The sequence below is a fragment of the Pipistrellus hanaki genome, assembly GCF_964339955.1.
Source record: "Pipistrellus hanaki genome assembly, chromosome: 2".
NCBI lineage: Eukaryota > Metazoa > Chordata > Mammalia > Chiroptera > Vespertilionidae > Pipistrellus > Pipistrellus hanaki.
This window is the reverse complement of record NC_140504.1, coordinates 132,683,349-132,706,176: the sequence shown is the minus strand read 5'-3', so window position 1 is coordinate 132,706,176 and position 22,828 is coordinate 132,683,349. Positions and strand designations below refer to the sequence as shown.

The 22,828-nt window shown below is 46.3% G+C and overlaps 1 protein-coding gene across 7 annotated transcripts in view; it reads right to left on the bottom strand.

Annotated features, from left to right (window-relative positions):
- ABCA4 (ATP binding cassette subfamily A member 4) overlaps positions 1–22,828 on the bottom strand; it is a 138,373-nt gene that overhangs the window by 58,955 nt on the left and 56,590 nt on the right. For all 7 annotated transcript variants that reach the window (XR_014794060.1, XR_014794061.1, XR_014794062.1 and 4 more), the window contains 11 exons: positions 22,177–22,381; positions 18,188–18,253; positions 15,255–15,344; positions 12,588–12,762; positions 9,855–9,986; positions 8,300–8,439; positions 7,670–7,807; positions 6,525–6,718; positions 5,439–5,523; positions 1,796–2,001; positions 1,392–1,440 (listed from right to left, as the gene is read on the bottom strand). Coding sequence is in view for 3 of the 7 variants with exons in the window: in XM_084873368.1 (XP_084729494.1) it covers positions 1,392–1,440; positions 1,796–2,001; positions 5,439–5,523; positions 6,525–6,718; positions 7,670–7,807; positions 8,300–8,439; positions 9,855–9,986; positions 12,588–12,762; positions 15,255–15,344; positions 18,188–18,253; positions 22,177–22,381 (1,480 nt within the window). In the remaining 4 variants the exon portion in view is untranslated. The remainder of the gene's footprint in view (positions 1–1,391; positions 1,441–1,795; positions 2,002–5,438; positions 5,524–6,524; positions 6,719–7,669; positions 7,808–8,299; positions 8,440–9,854; positions 9,987–12,587; positions 12,763–15,254; positions 15,345–18,187; positions 18,254–22,176; positions 22,382–22,828) is intronic.

The window sequence follows — 22,828 nt, the reverse complement described above, 5'->3', positions numbered from 1 at the left end:
TCGGACTTGGCTCCCTGCTCGTCTTTGGGGATCACAGAATCTCCGTACAACTTGACATGTATTAACTCATGTAATTCTCTCAACAACACTAAATGGTTGATAATATTATTGTTTCTGTTTTGCAGATGAGGAAACTGAGGAACAAAGAGGCTAATATTTAACCAAAGCCACTCAGTCAGCAACTTGTGAAGCTCAGGTTTTGGTGTTTGGTCTGCTGCATTCTAGAGACTACACTCCTAACCTCTATCCTTGACTACCTCTTTGGACCCTTCCATTCTATGCCCAGGCTGGCCAGTCTTCTGATGTGTTATTTATTCTCTAACTGCTAAGAGGGATTATTCTCTGTAAGTAGAAGACCCCACTTCTGGAATCTAGTACAGATCTACCTGGGTCATGGAGTACATTTGAGCTGCAAAATTTGACCATTTTGAAAGTTCTGAGCATAGCTGATAAATAAACGTCTGGGACCATTTGTGAAGCAAGAGAAAACCATATTATCTTAAGAGCTGGCCCCAGAAGCCTCACAGGGAGAAAACAGTTTTTGTTCAGGAAAATACCATGATGTGCCACACTGGACAGAAGGAGGTAACCAGTGGCAGGAGCCCAAGGCAGCAAAGGAGAATTGACACACAGCTTCTCAGGAGAGAGGAAAATGGATGGGACAGAGGAGTCAGGGAGAAGGTTTTATTAGTGTGGGTGGATGCCTATTGTTCTTTGTTCTATCTAAAGTAGCCTGTGTTGTGGCAGGTAACCCCTCCTGCATGTCCATCTTCCCACCCACACCCTCCACAGTAAAGTCTACTGTACTCATGAATGCTTTGTGTGGCTTAGGGGTTTTGGTGGAAACCACAGAAGGGGCTAGATGGCACTGAGGCTCACATAGATAGAAGAGAGACCCCCAGAATCTATAGAAATGATGGTCCCCACAGTTTCAAATTTCCACAGGGTGCTAAATGAGGGTTCAGAATATCTTGGTCTCAAAGGGGCCGGGAGACCTTAGCTGGCATCTGGGTTGTATTTACTGTCACCGTTATCTCTGTGGACTCTGCAGGCTATCACTCATGCAGACAGGAGCTGATCAGAGGCCTGGTGGAGATAAGAGGACATGGGGATAGTGACCTGGCCAGAACAGAGACCTGGCGGGGAGTGGAGAAGCTCAGGTACAGAAGCTGATTCACCCAGCGTTCCCACCCACACCTAACACTCTCTGCTCTTTCTTTGTCCTTCAAAGGAACCAAGAATACCAAATGCCTGTTATTTGGATGCCAGATAAATACTGTGGAGGAGTGTTTGCCTGCTTTGTTGTTTCATGAGTTTTTCCTTAGATTCTCAAGAGGAAACTTAGGGGAGGGGTGTGGTGAGGGGAAAAGCCACAAACTCCAGCACCATACCAGTGAACAGAGGTCCTGAATCAGAGTCCTCCGTGACCTTCAGAAATATCTGTCAAGGGGGGAAAAAAGAGAGAATTTGGTTTAGATATTCCCACTCTCAGAAAAATCTAAGCCAAACTCAATTTTGTTGGGGATTGCTTCATAATGGGAAGAAAATACATTATGACTCTTTATCTGAAAACATGGTCTTCTATAAACACAAAAGTGTATGCACACAGTGACCACAATTACATGAAATATGTGTGCATATGGACAAAGGCAGGAGGAAGTGAGCCAAATAATGAAGATAGATGCTAGGCTTGGGTGGGGACTTATGACTTTTTGCCTTTACAAAACTTCCCTGTAGTGTGAGACTTTTGCATGTCTTCGGTATCTGACAAAACCAGCTGTAACCTCTGCCTTACCTCTTCCAGGGGAGTGTCAGAAATACCAAAACTGCTGAGCCCCAGGTCAGCCAGCGTCTCCTCCAGCTCTCTGAAAAGGCTGGCATATGCCCTCTGCTTGAAATTCTTATTAGGAAGAAGGAAGATCACTTCTTGACCAATGCATTCCACCAGCTTTGCCTCTGGAACATGGTGGCGAACCACCTCCATCAGCTCATTCATGTCCCCTAAGATAAGAAAAAAAACAGAGGCCAACTGGCTCTTCTAGAACCGGGAAGACTGTGAGCTTGCCTGAATCCCCTCCTTCCTTCCCATTTGAGGAAGGGGCCTCTTGCTCCTGGGGAGTGACTCTTCCAGAGGAGCAGCACACTTTCGTGTCAGTTTTTAGCTTAGTTGGCCCCGTGATGGGCACTGAGAGGGAGAGGGAGGTGGAAAAAGTATCCTCACTAACTAGCTGTGCACCTCTGGGAGGTCATGCAATGTCCCCGGGTCAATGTTTCCCTTTGTTCAATAGAATGTTCTGTCCCTGACAAGTTAAGTAACATTTGGGCAGGTCAAACCCTCGTCTCTTCATCTGTGAAAAGGGGAAAGTAATGGCATCAAGTTACGTGTTGCTTGTGAGGACTGGATGAGCTCATTAATACACGTAAGAAACTCAGACCATGCGCTTGGTGTGCAGATGAGTTAGTGGCTGTTGTTATCATAAACATCACTTCTGTTGTTCACTCTTATTCACCAGAACCCTGAGGGTTAAGTTAAAGGTGTTTTCATTTTCCTGGTCTGGCTCAAGTGATAGGGGACTTGCCCAGGATGCATCCCTAGACTTGGTAACTGAGTGGGTGAGAACTCCTTTATTTAAAATTCTCACACCCATGCTGCTCTAACTTTTTGGAGGACTGTGCCAGTTCCCTTGGGATTGCACCAGCCTCCTCAAACAAAACAAGACCTAATGCCCAGCTCACAGCAGATGCAGGAAGGGTTGAGAAGCTGTGGCGATGGACAGGGGGATGGAGCCTGGGATGTGTGGGGAAGTGTCCAGTATCAAGTATTGACCTGATATCCTCATACAATAGGAATTGAAGTTTTAAAAAATATATATTTTATTGATTTTCCACAGAGAGGAAGAGAGAGGGATAGAGAGCTAGAAACGTCGACGAGAGAGAAACATCGACCAGCTGCCTCCTGCACACCCAATACTGGGGATGTGCCTGCAACCAATGTACATGCCCTTGACCGGAATCAAACCTGGGACCTTTCAGTCCACAGACCGACGCTCTATCCACTGAGCCAAACTGGTATCGGCTGGAATTGAATTTTAGGCACAAAAATGTGCAACCCTGGGAGGCCATGTAATGTCCCTGGGTCAATTTCCCCCTTTGTTCAATAGAATGTTCTGATTTTAAAATGTTTAAAGCAGTTATTTGAAGAGGCAGTCCCCTAGCCCAGTGGTCAGCAAACTGCGGCTCTCGAGCCATATGCGGCTCTTTGGCCCCTTGATTGTGGCTCTTCCACAAAATACCATGGCCTGGGCGAATCTATTTTGAAGAAGTGGTGTTAGAAGAAGTTTAAGTTTAAAAAATGTGGCTCTCAAAAGAAATTTCAATCATTGTGCTGTTGATATTTGGCTCTATGAGTTTGCTGACCACTGTCCTAGCCCATTGTCGTGAGGGCAGGTCAAAGGTAAAGGGATTCGGGGAACTCAAACCCAGCTCTCATATGCATATTCCCTAGCAGTCCTCTCAGGTCAGGAAACCCAGATTGAGGGGGAAAATGTGGTAAGTAGAAAACGTTGTTTTTTATTCTTTTCTTTCTTTGTTTTAGAAATGACCTACTTGGAGGGACTGCATGGCTTTCAACCCAAATCCTCCTGCCTAGCTGGCCGAAAGGCTTGTTTTATGTCAACTCTTCACATTGGACTCAATTGTCTCTGGTTCAGGGATGACTTCATTCAGAGGCTGGAGGCTCCTGGCCTGAGGAAGCAGCTCTGCCCCAAAGCTCTCCAGAGGTCACGCTCATTGTTCTCTCAGGAAGGAAGTCCAACCTGAAGCTGCTGGATTCCCAGGGACTGAGTCTCCGAAGTGTGTCAGCCTTTTCCCAGAGTGGTCCTTAGGGGCGCAGGGAGGTCTGGGAGCTACAGCGTGGTGCAGGGTGTGGACTGGGGATTAGAACGACTTCTGCTCTGATTCCGGGCATAACTACTGACTGTGCTTCTCACCAGGCACAGCATGCCTATTCTAGTGAAACAAAGTAAATCTTTATTTAGAAATCAAGGAATATTTTTAAACATCACCTAGGCAGCAGGCTCTCTTTCCAACCTGATTTTGATGCACCACAGTAATTAGTATTCATTTTTTAAAAATTATCAATTTCTTGCCCAAGATTCCTCCTGGGAGGGAACCTCAGAAAGCAGGAGGAACCCACAGCAAAGCCAGCTAGGAAACAGACAAAAGTCACCCTAAAAGGATGCATTATGCTCACCACATATTCTGTCAGCGCAAGGAGAGGGTGAGAGCATAAATATAATGTGACTCTGGGCATTTTCCTCAAGTTTTAAGCGTAGTACAGAAGTATTGTCCAGTTTCCTTTTCTTTTCTTTCTTTCTTTCTTTCTTTCTTTCTTTCTTTCTTTCTTTCTTTTCTTTTCTTTTCTTTTTTTTAATATATTTTATTGATTTTTTTACAGAGAAGGGAGAGAGATAGAGAGCTAGAAACGTCAATGAGAGAGAAACATCGACCAGCTGCCTCTTGCACACCCCCTACCGGGGATGTGCCCACAACCAACATACATGCCCTTGACCAAAATCGAACCTGGGACCTTTCAGTCCGCAGACCAACGCTCTACCACTGAGCCAAACCGGCTTCGGCTGTCCAGTTTTCTTGTTTCACCAAATATTAGTTTGTAAATTCTCAGATTGAGAAAAAAAAATGTGGTAAGTAGAAAACTTTGTTTTTTATTTGATACACATATACTTTTCCCCTTCCTTAACCTGCATCAGTCCATGGGTTTAGGATATGGGGTGTGTGGATTCCATGTGGAAAGGCACCCCAGGGGCAGGATGGGAGGTGGGCATTAATGGAAAAATGGAGAGTGGTTGGCAAACCGCTTCTACAGTGACTGACTGCCTCTCTTCTATAGCACCCTTGAGGCGGGGTGCCTCTTAACCAGGTTTAATGCATCCCAACCCAAGGAACAATTGCTGTAAAACTGGTAAATTGAGGGGGAAGTTAGGAAGGTAGCAGGGATGTACAATAGTCTGTAGATACTGTATCTGATTCTCTGGGAAAGTTCACCATGGTTCTACCAGAGTGGAACCTGCCACCTGTAGAAGCCCATCTCTCCGGATGCTCAGGCCTGAGGCCTGGTGTTGGGGCAGGAGGACCCCAGCAATGGAGCCTCAGTTATGAGCAAGGATATGGAGTGAACAAAGGCTGATTCATCCTCAAAGGGAGAGGGCCCACAGGTGCATGGCTTTTCAAATCCTTTTGGGAATGGAAGAGGAGAAAGAAGTTCAAAGAAAAACATGAGCAATTGCATGCCTTGGACTTGAGGAGAACACCGAATATTCTCTTCACTCCCATTAAAATGCGTAATAGCAGGAGACACACCCAATACTGAGAAATGATCGCCAGACAAGAACTAAGATATGGCCTGCCCCAGTCCTTACCATCCAAGACTTGTTCTGGAGTTATCTCATCTGCATGGGCTGGACACCTGATGGAGAAACTCTTGGATGTGCAACTGCAGGCCCCCTACAACAGATGGACACCGGTCACTTCCATGATAGCATCTCTTTGATGTGGATCGCTGTCACCACCGTGCCTAATTTGTTTCTCACCACCAAGTGTGGTCAACACATTTTTCTTCACGGGTTTAACCTATTACTTCATCTGAGCATTTGGAAGGTGTGGCTATTCGATCTTATCCCGTGACTCAGGCGCAGAGAGCAGCAGAGCCTCGAAGGATCCCTTGGCTTGTCATTACTTATGTGGCCGCTGTAGGTCTGACTGTGCTCCTCCCTCCCATGGTGCCTGCTGGGCGATGGGAATACACCCAGGACAGGAAACCCCTTAAATGACAGGGGCCAGAGGCATCAATAATGCCACAATATAATAAGTGTGACAGCCTGAGTGCTGTTCATGATACTTCATCTCATTATCTTCACCATATCCCAAGGACCCAGAATCAGAGAGTATTAGTTTCATTTTCTGTATGTAAAAAAACCAACAATGACAAGGAATTAAGTCATTTGCTGGGATGACGCCGCTTGTCCACCTTGCAGCCCAGACCTGAACCCGGGTCTCCGGACATGCTGAGGGGACCTTGCTGTGTGGCATTTCTTGGCTTCCTTATTTTTAGGGAAAGCCCCCAAGGAAGCCTTTTCTTAGCTCTTACTTACCAGCAGAATTCGAGTTTCATTAGGGAACTTGAATGTTGGAATGAAAAAAGAAATGTTGGAATCAAACAACTACTCTCCTATAACCTTGCAAAATAAGACCTATTTTCACATGTGTCATTTAGAATTCTGGAATATAAGAGTGTCAGGTCATTTAAAACTAGTTGTTTCATTTGGGGTAAAGCGTCTCTGAAGGCAGGTTTGCAATGTCAGTTCATCAAAGCCTACAGATGGTTCCAGAACCATAGGGCTGCTCTGCTGCCTGGAGCCCGGTTCGAGGGTAAGTGCCCAGGAAGGCAGCACCACGCTGTGCACCCCTGCTCCCCTGGACGGTTCCTGTCCTGGGCAGACACACACCTCGCAGCCTGTCTTCCGGCCCTGGACATTCCTCATCTTGCGCACCAAGGTCAGGTAGAAGCCCGTGCCGAAGCAGCTCTTCAGGAAGAGCGCGGTGCCCGCGCAGTAGAGCCTCCCCTGGGAGAGGATGGCGATGCGGTCCCCCAGGAGGTCGGCCTCGTCCATGTGGTGAGTGGACATGATGATGGTCCTGCCTGCGAGGGCAGGGGAAGGGGAATCACCGGGCAGGCCGGAGCCAGGCTGGACAGAGAAGGTGTACAGTAACCTCCTCATTACACGGGCTCGATACTGGGAGGTAATAAATAACAGCAAGCATCTGCATCAAGTCCGGAGTACTATAATAATGACGATAGCTAACATTGCATGGCATCCTGCATGTTGTAAAGCATTGTTTACCAGGCACAGGGCCTGATTCCAGCAAATCATCATGTGTGGGACGTATTCATTATTGTCAGCCAGTGTCCACTGAATGCTAGATTTACAGTCTCTGGATCATTAAGCACTGCCTTTATAATCTGTGCAAAGCACACACAGTCTCTCTCTCTCTCTCTCTCTCTCTCTCTCTCTCTCTCTCTCTCTCTCTCTCTGTTTCACTGGCTGGAAATATCATTTTAAAAAAAAACAGTAATGAGGATTTCAGGTTGGCAAATTGACCACAGGATTGAGCCATGATATCACTTTTGTGGCGCTCAACTCGCTGCCCCTTCTGGACCTACACCCTGTGGTTGGGAGGTGCTGTGATAGAGAAGGGAAGTCCCATTTTGAGACATTTCCATCTGCAGCGGTCTTCTGGGCACTGGATACTGGCGTGTCACCCGCACGCCTGGTCCTGAATGTCTATGGAGTTTCTTGGGACATTCGCAGAGGACTTGGTTCCCCTTAGTCAAAGGGGAGTTTCACCCAGAGCTACACCCATTGTGTGAGGCAGAGGGCTGACAGGATTTTCTAGAATATTTTGGAAACTAGGCTGCTTCATTCCTGACTCCCTGCTTACATTTGTGTAAAGCTCTCTGGAGGCTCCCTCGGGAACTTAGATTCACCCAAGGCACCGAGGAGCCCCCATGTGAGTGTAGTTGTGGCTCTTACTATGCACTCAATTGCCAAACCCCGGGTGTGAGAGCACAGGGCACCGCGCAGGCCGTCACCTGAGCGATACTTCAGGAGCAGGTCCCAGATGGAGCGCCTGGAGTAGGGGTCCACCCCAGAGGTGGGCTCATCCAGCACGACCACCTTGGCATCGCCCACGAAGGCAATGGCGACCGACAGCTTCCTCTGCATGCCACCTGTGGGTACGGGGCGGCGCGGGGGTCACGGGGACTGTGGGGGACAGGATGGGACAGACCTGGGGCTGGGGGTACCTTTGCTTCACAGTGGTGTGATACCACCTCCTTAGATGTTTATGAAGCATTCAAACCCTGGTGGTGCACAGACCTCTTTCAGTGCAGAAAGGCCGTCTCTGCTTCTTAGCACAAGACCTTTGGAAGGCTGTTCTCACACATTAGTTCCAACACATAAACATCAGAACAAAGACAGCCCAGGCTGCTACGCCCACATGGGAAATGATCCAGAGGGGCTGCTCTTAGATGCTCAGAATCACTTTATGGAAGAATTATATTGGCTCTTAGCATGTCTCCTATTATAAGCCTAAGAACACACACACACACACACACACACACACACACGCACGCACACACACACACACACACACACACACACACACACACCGGGGAACAATGGGTATGTGCAGCCCTGCCTTTTCCAACGCTGCCGAGCACCTGACAGATCCTGAGCCTCTTCATTCCTCTTGTGATGGAGGCCCGTGTCCTCCAGCATGGCTTCTGCCTCCAGCTGGGCCTGCCCCCACGCCTTCCCTTTCAGCTGGGAGTAGAACAGGATGTGCTCGGCCACTGTGAGGCTGTAGGGACAGGGTGATGAGAAAGCTCAGCAGGTCCACCTCCAGCAATTTAACTTACAGAAATAGCTGAGGATGAGCACACAAGTTTAGCAATCAGGATGTTCGTCATGGTGTCGTTTATAGCACACACACACACACACACACACACACACACACAAACAAAACAAAACAAAACAAAAACCCAAAACACCAAAGAACAGATCCTGCTGAAGTATCTAATAAGAGGGGACAGCTTAAAAGTACATTTATACAATGGCATAGTATGTAAACAATAAAAAGCATTTTTAGAAGAGTGTGTAATGACACGAAAAGATAGATGATGCTCATGATATCTTAGATTAAAGGAAAGCAATCACATTTTTTTTTAAATGGCAGTTTATAAAATTGTATGCCATGTTTTACTCTTCTCTGTAATTCTAAAGTATATATGTATATCTATACATGCACAGGAGAAAGTTCTGAAAAATTATATACACAAGTGTTATCAATGGTTACCTCTGGGTGGTGAAATTATAGGTGACTTTAAGAAAAAATATATATATGTTTTTATTGATTTTATAGAGAGAGGAAGGGACAGGTGGAGAGAGACAGAAACATCGATTGGTTGCCTCCTGTAAGAATCTTAACTAAGGATTGAACCTGTGACCCAGGCATATGCTTTGACTGGGAGTCAAACCAGTAAACTTTTGGTGCATGGGAAGATGCTCAACCAACTGAGCCACACTAACCAGGGCTATAGGTGACTTTCATTTCCTTCTTTTAATATATATTTCCTTCTTTCTTTCTTCAATGACTTTCTTAACTCTTTAGATAAGAAATAGAAGTTTTAGCTAAAACTGGTTTGGCTCAGTGGATAGAGCGTCGGCCTACAGACTGAAAGGTCCCAGGTTTGATTCCGGTCAAGGGCATGTACCTTGGTTGCAGGCACATCCCCAGTGGAGGGTGTGCAGGAGGCAGCTGATTGATGTTTCTCTTTCATTGATGTTTCTAACTCTCTATCTCTCTCCCTTCCTCTTTGTAAAAAATCAATAAAATATATATTTTTTAAAAAGAAATAGAAGTTTTGGAGAAAGCAACTGAAAACAACCAGTGCCTGGTTTAGAGGGAAAATGGGAAACTGGTCTCCTCTCGTGGTAGAGGGAGCACTTTAGGACTGAGCAAAGGGCCCCAGGACCAGCCACCCTCTCCGAGAGAAGAGGGGTCATTTTTTGAGGGAGGAGACCTCAGAGCTGAGTACCACAGGCACACCCCTCATTGCAAGCAGGACAAAGGACCTTGAACCTGGGGAAACCAAATAAGGTTATTGCCTCCTGCTTCCCGAACTGGCATCCCTGAGCTGGGCTCTAGAGAACATATGTGTTGGGTGCAGGGTAAGCATAACACACTGAGAGGGTCTCAGTTCCTGTTCTACTTACTGGCGGAACAGGATGTTGTGCTGGGGACACATGCCAAGGCTCTGCCGGACGGCATCCAGGCTGGTTTCAATGTCCTTTCCCCCAATGAGCACAGTCCCTGATGTTGGTGGCAACAGACCTGTCAGGATGGACCTGTCAAACACAGAAGTGAGTGGCATAAAAGATGGCCTTTAGGGGTGCCTTGTCCTGGCAGCCCCTCCCTCTGGCAGCCCCTCCCCCAGGGTCAGTGGGAATTCTCAGGGTGATCCTCGTCCATGGCTCTCAATTGAACCCAAACCATCCTTAGTGGGGACAACAGCTTAGCACCAGTGTGTATGTCCAAGCCCGCCTGTCTCTTCCTCCTCTGCTTCCACATATTTCCTGGTGTATCCAGGCAAGCACTGATGGGCCTCCAGGATTCCCAGCTGTGGGACGTTCAGTTACACCCAAAGGGTCCTCCCCAGCTCAGCCGTTCACTGCTCACTAGAATGAGTTCAGTACCTGGGCCAACGCTTCGCTGATGGTCACCATTACAGAGCACAGAGGAAGGGTCTCCACGAGAAGCCCAGGCATTCAATATGTATATGTTAATTGATTCAAGGCAGGTGTGGGAATTATCACTAACCCCATTGTTTTTGGATCCAAAGCATAACGAGCCAATAGCAATGTCAGTTTTTTTTTTTTTTGAACAAATGAGAAATAATGACACCCATCTCATGTAGTTGTTGCGAGAATTCTATGAGTTAATACCTACAAAGCACTTAGAACAGTGCCAAGTGAAAGTAAACCTCAAAAATATTGCTTGTATTAAACATTGTGTTTCAACCCCAGGGGAAGCCGCATGGCAGCCGTAGGTGAAGTGATGTGTTTGCCTATGCGAAGCCCTGAGGCCCTGGGTGGCATTCATGACCATATTAGTTTGAAAGGAGAGAAGTCAGAGGGATCTCACGCTGCCCCACCCAGCTCAGGCCCTGAGTTCAGATACCATCTCAGGCTCTCTGAATTTGTCCTTAGAAGCTGAAATCTCTGTTGATCAACCACTAGAGGGAAATAGAACCAAATATAATGGCTCCAGCCCTGCATTCCATTCGCACTGAACCGCCCTCGGAGAACATTCCAGTGCAGGGTGTATACTGCTGTTCCTTCCTGGGGCTCTGGCAGAAGCCAAAGGACTCCAGGATGGCGTGTCAGAAGGGTTCCTGCCCTTTAAGAGGGAGTACTTGATGTCTCTGCTGCAACTTGGGAAATTTTAGCTGTCCGTGTCCTCCTCCTCCTCAGCAGATGGCACTCAGGTCCCTTAGAAAAGTGAGGGGAGCTGAGCCTTCTCTGCTGAGCTTTCCCCTTCCCTGAACTTGGCCTTCAGTCTCCAGGCTGTTACTCTCTACAACACATGTGTCAAACACAAGGCCCGCGGGCCAAATCCAGCCCGCCAGGCCTTGCAATGTGGCCCGCACCGCGCTGTCATCACTGTACTCCGCTGTCAGTTTATGACATTGTCAGTTTATGACTGTTCAGTAAACCATTCAGCCCGCGATTTAGGCTGGATTTTAGATTTTGGCCCCTTCTCTGATTGAGTTCGACACCCCTACTCTACAACAAGCATGTTAAACTCTCGCCGGTGGGCCACATGCGGCCCACAATGAATATTTGTGCGGCCCAGCCAGTATAATGGTATGTAAGAAATGTTTTAATAAAAATTTTGTAACTTAATTTTTACAATATCCTGTTATACATAATTATTAATAATGAACTACAACGTTCGCTAGTGACTGATTACTATAATCGTGTTCCATCATTTCCCTTATGAGCCTTATGCACAGACACACTATTTCTCTCCACTAATACTGGCAGCGAATATTTTAGCAGCTGATTGCCAAATCCTTAGTCTTGGCCTGACTTGTTTGGTGTACACAACAGGAAATAATTCACTTTCAGAGAACAAGAAAAATAGGTGTATTTGCGTTATGTTTATTAATTTATGCAGTTATTCAGTGTCTGTTAAGTTAATGTTCAAGAAAAAAATATTAATTTTTATTAAAATGTTTTTTATTTTATGTTAACGATTACTCATTTATTTCAGTCCTTTGTATTCAGCATGTCTCTATTGAAATAAGCCTACGTTTCTATGAAAATTGAAGCTTTTGTTATTTTGTGGCCCACATAAACTTAAACCTTGTTTTATTTGGCCTGTGTTAAACTCTGAGTTTGACATGCTTTCTCTAGAGACTGCACCCTTTTTACTTTCTCCAGAACTACCACCTCCGGTAGGAAAAGGAATGCTCTTTGAAAATAAATAAGAAGTATATTGACTGTGAGCATATGATGATGGTCATAATTTTATCACCACCAATGCTGACAGTAACGCTAAGGGGATTGAGGGGGGGGAGAAGGACTTGTACTGTCAGGGACAAGAGACAATTGTGGGGGGCCCTGGTTCTTCCCCACTGAACCATTATGACTTGGTGGCTCAGGAAGTCAATTCAATTCTCTGGATGTCTACTTCCTTGGCACACAAAGTAGCAATAAACACCCCACCTCCTTTTACAACTTCTTGTGAGGATCAAATGAAACAATTATGCGTCAGTGGGCATTGAATTCTGCAGTGTGCTTTATACATTCCTGGAGCACAGATACAGAGCACATTTTTGTCACTAAAATTCAGTGGGAAAGAGTAGGTTGAAGCTAAGAGGGAAAGAATAGAGCTGGAAAATGACAGGACCGATAGCAATATAGCATCTTTGTTTGAAGACTCACAAGGTGGTGGTTTTCCCTGCCCCATTGTGTCCAAGGAAGGCAGTGATCTGGTTTTCATAAAAGTTAATGCTAAGATGATCCACGGCTGGCCTGCCATAGGGCTCAAAAATCTTTACCAGATTCTTCACACATACCCCAGGAACCAGGCCTGGAAGCTCATGTTCAAAGAAGGAGTCTTGGAGGGAAAAAATGAACACAAGGTAAATATGATGTCTTATGTACATGTTCCCCATAATCTTTTCTTCAGGCTACTGTCTTCTGCCTATAATTTCACCTGCCCCCATGACTTTAGCTATGACCTTTGTAAGGATGACTACAGAATAATAATGGTAATAGTAGTACCTTGTATTTATTGAACAGGCATTATTTCAAGTGCTTTATATACAACTAGTGGCCCGGTGCATGAAATTCATGCACATTAAAAGGGAATTAATTAAAGGAAATATTTTAATATTGCGATTTGCCCTTTCTCTATAATAGAAGTGTCAGAGATGAAAGAAAATCAGTAAAATGTACACTGAGTGGCCAGATTATGATCTCTGAACGCATAATAATTTGTCACTCAGTGTGTATATCCTATACAATAAAAGGCTAATATGCAAATTGTCCCCTTGATCAGGAGTTCGACCAGCAGGCAGACCGGCCAACCGCTCATGTCCCCTGCATTCGAGGTCATAATAATTTGGCCACTCAGTGTATATGAAAATCTCCCTCCTGTCAGAGTCTGGGGCACTCCATGGGACCCAGAATCAAGTTCCTACCCATCTGCTTACACCTCAAAGTTAATGTTCAAGAAAAAAATATTAATCATGCAAGACCCAGACCCTGCTGGCCCCACCCCCATCAAGCCCTGCCAAGTGGCGGGCACTGCCTCAGGTCCCCCAGCCCTGGTGCTGGTGCAGGAGATGCAGCCTAGGTTCCCCAGCTCCAGTGCCGGGGGGAGGGGGGGGTCGGGGGGGCACAGTCTAAAGTCCCCTGTCAGGCCCAACCAAGCAGGGGTACAGCCTCAGGTCCCCTGGCTCCAGTGCTGAGGCAGGGGGCATGGCTTCAGGTTCCCTGGCCTGCAGGTCCCCGGCTCAGCACCAGGGTGGGGAGCATGACCTCAGGTCCCCCATCAAGCCCTGCCTGGCAGGGGGCACAGCCTCAGGTCTCCTGGCGCAGCTTCAGGTCTCCCAGCCCTGGCACAAGAGCATGACGACCATTTGCATATTAGCTCTTTATTATATAGGATACCCCATTTCAGCCTTTTAACAGCTCCATGGGGTACATATTATTATGCCCATTTCTATAGATGAGGAAACTTAACACTAAGAGACATCAAGGGTCCAATCAAGGTCACAAGGTTCATAAGTAGCAGAGATGGGATTTGAACCCACAGTGCACTTACTATCTAGATGGGGAATCAGCTCTAAACTCAATCTTCAGTCTCAGACCCCCATTTCCAACAGTCTGTGGGGCATTTCCTCATGGATTTCTGTAGCGGCTCAGGCTCCTCTTTTTCCCAAAACAACATTGACCTTCAGACTCTCACATGTCCATTCTTGGAGCCATTCTCCTAGTCAAATCTTTGGCTCATATCTTTGAGGCAACGTGGACAACACCAGAGTTTCTCCAATTAAGTGGGTAGGACAGTCTGCTTTTCCCCAATACTCTCCCTCAAACTCAACCCCTGCACTTTCTACTCCCACATGCCCCTCCATCACAGACCTCATGACCGTAGTGTCCGCTTCTCCCTGGCATCCAGGCTTCTCCCTACACAGCACTACTTAATTTGCATCTCAGCATTGTAGGTCTGGGCATTTATTCCCCTGCAAAAAACATCCCCACACTTCTCATCCCTGTTCCTCCTGGCCCTGCCTATCACAGATGGGACCAGCCTCCAGCTCCTTGATTTCAGCCTTGGTGTTTCACTCTGGGAGAAGGGTCTTCCCAGATGTGCTGTTGACTGCAAACCACCTCTCTGAGGAGCTGCAGGCCACTGACCTCAGCCTTGTGAAACGGCACGTGGGGTGGGCCAGAAGGGCGGAGGTCTGAACTTCATGCAACGTTGAGCAAAGTCAGAGGCCAGGCTGCCTCTCTAACCCAGGGTGAGAAGAGCAAGAGCATTTTTGCACCCACAGAGAAATGCACATGCTTAGGGAATGGAGAACATTGGGAGAAGCACAGAGCTGGCTCTAGGGGGAAGGCAAGGGAGGCACAGGCCAGGGGAACACTTATAGCCTTGTGCATCCGCTCGGGAATCATTAGGTAACCTCCACGGCCAGGAAAGGTTTTTGAGGGCTTGAATGAATGGGCATCTAGATTTGTGAACCACAAGTGAAGTCAGCACCACTACACTCTTCCCCCAGAGCACAGAAGCATTTATTTTTGTCTTTCCTTATAGCTCATATCCGCCTTAAGTCACAGTGACCCAAGTTATTGTTCTTGCTAAATCCTCGGAAGTCAGCACATTTGTGCAACTCACTTGGGATTTGCCTAACAAGGAAACATACTTGGTATTTGCTTTCTCCAGGAAATATGCGTTCATGTCTGGCTGGATCATTCATTCCGCAAACGTGCAGCTGGACCCTGGGAAGCTATCAGGGTTAACCCGTGCCAACAGAGAGTGCCGGTTTCCTGGGTTCCTTCTCCCTGTCTCTGCTCTGCGTTCTTCACGGAGGTTTTTACCTGATACTCCTTCTGGGTGTTCCGGGTCCTCCATTTCTTCTGTTACGGGTTCTGTCCTTTCCAGGGCCCTTGCTTCTCTGGTTGAACATCCTGCATCATCCAGAAGGTGCAGTCACTCTCCTGGTGAGAGCTGTGCACCAGCAAAGGCAGAAAAAGGAGAGCGGGGGATGAGGGTAGAGTTTCCTATCATAACTTTTAAGTTTCCTCAAAAAGCCAAGTCAGGCCCTACTCGATTTGGCTCGGTGGATAGAGCGTTGGCCTGTGGACCAAAGGGTCATGGGTTTGATTCTGGTCAAGGGCATGTGCCTTGGTTGCAGGGCTCCTCCCCAGCCCAGGCCCTGGTTGGGCTCATGCAGGAGGCAATCAGTTGATGTGAGAGACACATCGATGTTTCTCTCTGTCTTTCCCTCTCTCTTCTACTCTCCCTAAAAACTATTGGAAAATATCCTCGGGTAAGGATTAACAACAACAACAACAACAACAACAACAACAACAACAACAAAAGGCCAAGTCAGCATTCCCAGAGACCAGCTCTGAGCAGGGCCCTGCAACTTCTGACCTGCAGGTCTGTGAAGCTCTGAAAGTGGCCAGCAGTGGCCCCAGTGGCCACACTGTGTGGCCTTGGTCCAGCACATGGGGAGTTTTTTTTAACAGGAGTTTCACCTTATCCCCTTAACATGCCAGGAGAGACCTTGATGTCAGATATTGTGATTAAAAATATATATTAATAAAACCAGGACTGAATTTGAAGTGGGTTAATTTTCTCTATCTTACCAGAAGTGCTTTTCACTCCAATCCCAAACATGTTAAAGCCGTGGTGAACCTTGATAAAAAGTCCATTCAAGGTGATGCCATGGGCAGCCAGCTTAATTTACAGGCTGAGAAATGGTTTACCATAGTTGAGCCTGGTAGTGAAGTATGGTTTACACACACATACACACACACACACACACACACACACACCATGCATGTCACAGACATGTTCTCACATGCACACATATTCTCTCACACCACACACCCACACCCACACCCACACCACCCTCCCACATACACACACACTGATTTTTTTGTAACCTTGGCATTTGGTTTAAAAGGACAGCAGGACATCCTGGAAAGGGAAGAGAAGCAGGAGAGCCAGCCAGAGAGGATATCAGGGGCAGGAGGAAACCACTGTCACCAAGCCTCTAAGGCTCCTCCTCCAGCGCACCCACCTAAATCTCTCTATAATCTTCTGATTTAGGAATGGGATGAGTTCATGATGCAGCAGCCAGCCAGGGCCTCTGTCCACGCCGCCCGCTGTACATGCCCAGGTATGTGTCTGAGGGGCAAATACAGGTCTGCTGATCACTCCACTTCTGCTTCCTAAAGGGTTTTCAACCTATTGTCCACAATTCCTTTGATCATTATTAGTTATGATACTGTACTAACTTGTAATAAAATAGGAGGAGGAAATACTCTTCTAAATACTTTAGTCATTGGAGTGAGTTCCTTGTCAGGAAATGTGGTCCCAGTTCCAGACATTGTCCCACGTGACCCATGGGAACTTGGGCAAGAGACTGGGTGTCTCTTGGGCTCCGTTTCTTCATCTGTGAAAGCGTGTGTGTGTGTGTGTGTGTGTGTGTGTGTGTGTGTGTGTGTGTGTGTCAGGTGGAGAAGCCCAGCTCTCTTCTGATTATAGAGAGATTTAGGAATCTATTTCAGTCTAGTCGTGAGACCAATGAAAAATATTTGGCTTCTGTTGGCAAAAAATATGTGATTCATTTTTGAAGGAGTGCATTTGTTCTAAGATTTTATTTTTATATTTTTGAGAGGCAGAGTATCTCCTGAGATTGGGGGGGGGGGGGGCGCGGGGAGGGTGTAAAAGCCCACAAATCCTGATATTCATTGAAATCACTCTAGAATCACACACTTGTGTTGAAAATTGCCATTTATAACTTCAAAACACTCCCATTCATAATTTAATGGATTACAACTTTATTATAGTAGAAATTTAGAAGTTTATAGATAGACAAGACACACACACCAACATAATGGAAAAATACTGAGCTTTGGAAGTGCTGTTTGTTTGAATCATTAAAAAGAGAAAATACCCACCCAAGCCTTTTAAAGGCCTGAGGCTAATCCCCTAGAGAAAACAAACACCTATCTTAGTGCTTAAAGGATAAATGCTGGCTCCCGCCCAATAATATAAAGTTAAAAGCAGGTAGATGAGGAACAAACAGATTGGAAAATCTTTCCTTTGTTTCCAGAACCTCCCAGCTCCCGGGGAGTCCCCAGCTCTAGGGTTAGGAATGCTGGCCGCCTTCTCCTAGCCTCACAAAAGAATCTGGGCTTTTCCGGAACTCTCTCTCAGGCCTCCTGTCCTGTTCAGTAGGAAAGGCAAATTTTATCTGAGATGCACTGTGGCCAGATGCCCTTCGAGCCCTCTTCCACAACCACCGTGAAGATCAATGCTAGGAGAGCCTGCGATGTTTGCCTTGAAGACCACAGCCCCGCCCCAGCCTCTGGTCCAGTCCTTCCCCTTAAGAATGGATTAGTTCATACTTCGAAAAGGTGAAGAGAAATGGAGGAGGAGGCGGTAGAAGATGAATGCAAAGGTTCCTTCATGATCCTGTGGGTCTCTTTGCTTTAGATTGAAAAGCTGTGCAAGTCATTTGCACCCGAAAGTGGTTCGGCCTTCTTTTATGAGGGCAGTTTAAGCCACTGGGCGAAAGCTGTGCAATGCTCAGCCACTCGCCCTGGCTCACACTCACAAAGGGTGGGTTCCTAGAAGCTGTGTGGCTGAGCCCCAGCAGGGCAATCAGGAATCCTACCCTGGATGTAAGAGCCACCTCTGTAACCTACACAGAGCCCATGTGGAGCCAAAGCAGTTAGTTTCAAACATTAAACTGTGATTAAAAAAAAATTAAATTAAATTAAATTAAGAAGCTCACCTTCGCCGCCAAGCCAATAGGACTCTTGCAGAAGGAAGTACCAAGGAAGTGGTGTTCCATAGTCCCCTAAAAATAAGCAAATAAAGAGAGAAAGCGCCAGTCACCCTGCCTCACCTCAGTTCTAGAAGAGCTAGAATTTATCTAAACCTCCAGTTGTCGCTATTTGCAGTTCATAAGCCTTCACTCACTGTCCATGGGAGACCACAAAGACTACTCCTCCCAACATGTTTTAATCCAAAAGGCCACGTGTTTTAGGTGGAACCAGCAACACTAAGACTGATGATCTTGAGAGACATATGGTTTTCTAAGAAAACATTGTATTACAGAATTTAATCTTGCCCTTGTCAGTAAGACAAGGTAATAAGATGACAAACACTAACATTTGTTACATGCTCTTTCTGTGTCAGGCATTACTGTTAGCATGTTCCACATGTTAAATGATTTAATCCTCAAAACAAGCCTAGGAGATAGGTGGGAGTAGTATTCCTGTGAATAAGGAAATGGAGGCATACTGCATTCGAGTCATCTGCCCAAGGTCATAGCCAATAAATTAGAGGTGTGGGAATTCTGACACTGGTATAGTGGTTCGAATATCACTGATTTAAACTCTCCTCTCCCCGCCTCCTACCCCAGTATGCTGGAACCATTTGGGTTTCAAGGAAAAGGTTCCAAAATTTCTAATCCAGGTCTCTTAGCAAGTTTTGCTCCCCATAAAATGTTGATTTTGCCAGAATATTATCTTTTCTTACTTAGTAGTTACCCCATGTTTTATGGCTTCCGCTAGACTGTAAGCCCCTTTAGGGCAGACCTGGGTCTGCCTTTTCCACCCCTTTTCCAGAACCTGGGGGTAAACCTAACACTCGGGTGCTGCTTGGTAAATAGTTGCTGAACAAATTAAAGCTTTAGTTTGGCTAAAATAAAGTTCTTGAATTATGCATAAATTTCATTCTCAATTCAGCTAATTTTCACTTATCTCCTGCTAATGGCCCAGTGAGACAGAAAAAAACTAGAGCGGAGCAAATTCAAGTGTATTGCTCAAAGTCACTGTTACGGGTTGAATTGTGTTGCCTCCTCACCAAAAGACGATATGCTGAGGTCTGTAGTAGAATATAAAACATACTTCGTCTTCATTTTCAGTTTCTGGCAGAGCTAAAATCCTTGGACTTGTAATTCATAATGAGCCCAGTTGTCAACCACACCTGAATTTATGCTACTGAAGTAATTCTGTGGGGCCCCTAAATAGCTTTATGATGGGGCTTGGTCACCAGAAAAACCAAATATGTAAAAAGGGGATGGGAACTTCCCACCCCCCACCTCTAGAGATGGGGTTATAAAAACTTGGACAACAGCCGAAACCGTTTGGCTCAGTGGATAGAGTGTCAGCCTGCGGACTGAAAGGTCCTGGGTTCGATTCCCGTCAAGGGCATGTACCTTGGTTGCGGGCACATCCCCAGTGGGGGGTGTGCAGGAGGCAGCTGGTCGATGTTTCTCTCTCATCGATGTTTCTAACTCTCTATCTCTCTAACTCTTCCTTCCTCTCTGTAAAAAAATCAATGAAATATATTAAAAAAAACAAAACAAAACCCCAACTTGAACAACTAAATTCAGGGAGCTTGGAGGGTAGTGCACCTGGAGAGAGCAGGGAAGCGCCACGAACCACCCCTCCTCTACCTCATCCTATTAATCCCTTCATTTGTCTGTTCCCACGTTGTATTCTTTATTATGGAGCTGTAACTAAGTAGACCACTTTCCTGAGTTCTGATGAGTTGTTCTAGTGAAATATTGAACTGAGGGTGGAGGGGTCAATATTTGGCCAGCTGACGACAAATACTGAATTTGTGGTGAAAGTGTGGCAGCCTGGTCATAGCATTGGCAGCTGGCGTCTAAAGTGGCAGCAGTCTTGTAGGACTGAACCTGTGGGGGCGGCACTAATTCTGGAAAATTACTATCAGAGTTGAATTGAATTGTTGAATTGAACTGGAGAATTGTTTGGTGTTGGAAAAGTGACACATTTGGTACCAGAAACAAAGACACCAGACTGCTCAGAATCTGGGTCTTGTTGGAAATCAAGTCGTTGTGCCCTGGTTGGTGTTCTCAGTGGTTAGACCATCACCTGCACACATAAGGGTCTCAGGTTCGATTCCCAGTCAAGGGCACGCACCTGGGTTCAATCCCTACCCCATGCGGGTGTTTGTGGGAGGTTACCGATGGATATATCTCTCTCACGTTGATGTTTCTCTCTCTCTCTCTCTCTCTCTCTCTCTCTCTCTCTCTCTCTCTCTCTCTCCCCCCCCCCCTCCCTCTGTTCCCTCTCTCTGAAAATCAATGGAAAATATATCCTCTGGTAAGGATTTTTTAAAAAGATAATAGAATCATTGCAGGTGTGATTGGATTAGGGTGGGCCCCTAATCCAATGTGACTGGTGTCCTTATAGGAGGATGACCACGTGAAGATGGACACAGAGAGAACAACGTGTGAAGGAGGATTTTAGCAACTCAGCTACAATCCAAGGAATTCCAAGGATTGCTGAGAAACCACCAGAAGCTAGGAAGAGGTAAGGCAGGATCCTTTCCAGAGAGGTTTCAGAAGGAACATGGCCCTGCCAGCTACTTGACTTTGAATTTCTAGCCTCCATAATCCGTGAGATGACAAATTTCTGTTGTTTTAAGCCTCCAGTTTTGGTACTTTGTTATAACAGCCCAATCCAAACCCAGGCCTCCTGACTCAGCCTAATGATCTTTGTCCTATTTCAGACTCCCTGCCTTCATATTTCTGCCAGCAAATGCTGCCCTGAGATGATCTGAGACCTGTCCCTTGCCAGGGATGAGGCCCAATCTCCCTCTCCCCTGCCAGCTCCTGGCCACAGCTTTGAGAGCCAAGCCACGGATTCCTTAGTACAAGGTGGCTGCTGGTTGGCTTGGAGACCACTCAAATGGAGGTAGGACTTCTTTTGCTACCAGGAAATATTAATTTGAAGGAAAATCTGATTTCTCCAAAGCAAATACAAAAATAATGCAAACAGCAAAATTTATCTACCCAAAGTAGGGTATTATTCTGGGCACTGAAACTATAATAGTGAACAAAACAGACCAGGACCCTGTCCTCATGGTCCATATTCTACTAGGAGAGGTTAATACACAAACATAAAGAAATATCACGTCAGATGGTGATTTTTAAAAAACAAAGTAGGATAAGAGAACATTAGCACTAAAGGATTATTATTAACATTGGGTTAGATATTTAGATAGTTTCAGTCTGGAAAGATCCCAGTGATAAGATGAAATGAGACTAGAGACCTGAGCAAAGTGAGGAAGCAAGCCTGCAGCTATGAGTGTGTGTGTGTGTGTGTGTGTGTGTGTGTGTGTGTGTGTGTAAACACTCCAGACACTAAGAACAGCAGGTGCAAAGGTCCTGAGGAGGAAATGAACTCAGTGTATTGAAGAACCACCATAAGGAGGCTGGTGTTGCTGCAGCAGAGACACAGGGGGGGTGGGGGGCGGTAATAGGAGATGAGGAAGATAGTTGAGGCCGGTAATGAAGAGTCTTGTAGACTAGGGTTAGGACATTGGATTTTACTCTGAACAAGAGGAAATGCCACTGGAGAGACTTAAATAGAAGTTTAACACTGTGTAACCTAGATTCTGAAGGATCACTGAATACAGACTTTGGGGAGAACAGACTGGTAGGAGATGGTAGCAGCAGAAGGGGGCCTGGACTGGGAACCTTGTGTAGAGATGGGGGCAAGAGATCGGATTCTGGATTTGTTTCAATTGTGGAGTCAACAGCATTCACTTGTGGATTTTTTGACTACTGGATTTTAGTTTCAAATGCTGGTTCTGAGAGCCCAACTTGAAAGAGTTTAGAAAAGATGAGATTTAAACTAGATGAAAAAGTAGGGCTGGGGATCTGAAGGTTATCAATTGATAATCTGGAGGTTATCAATCGGTAACCTCCCACATTACTTTTACCCAATGAATAGGAACCCTTACCTGGAAACACCTGGTCAAGGTACCAGGCAAGCAAGCCATACAGAGCAGCATCGAGGAGCATCATCTTCATGGACATCAGGAAACTGAATTCATCCCCTTCCATGGGGCTATTCCCAATATTGCTCCACTGTAGCCCCAGGCCTTGCTCCTCGAAGCGAGCCAGGTATTCAGTGCCAAAGCCAAATGCCACAGGAGACAGCAGGCTCTGCAGTGGGGCAAAGAGGGCACATGAGGTGAGCAGAGGGATTCTTACCCAACCCAACAGTGCTCAGATGCTCACAAGGTAGGGAGAAGGGCCAAGAGAGGGTCCTCATTGTGTTCAGATGTAAAACCACCCAGGGAGGGGTTAAGGCTGTCTTTCCTCAGAACAATAATTACAGGAATGCCTCCCAGGTCTCAAAGACCCCTGTCTACTACCCACTAGGCAGCTTCTCACCTGATCAATGAAACACAATTGTTTTATGGAGAAGACAAACACAATGCACACTGAAAGACCAAAGGTCCTCATGTCTTCCTCCCTATCTTCCCCTCCTTTCTACCTCATTCTTAAGAACAAAGAAGCTAACTTGAGCAGCTTTGTGAGAATCCCATTAGAAGGGTCTACAAAGTCATCGGTTTCCTGGGCAGGGTAAGGGGCTACTCAAGGGATGGT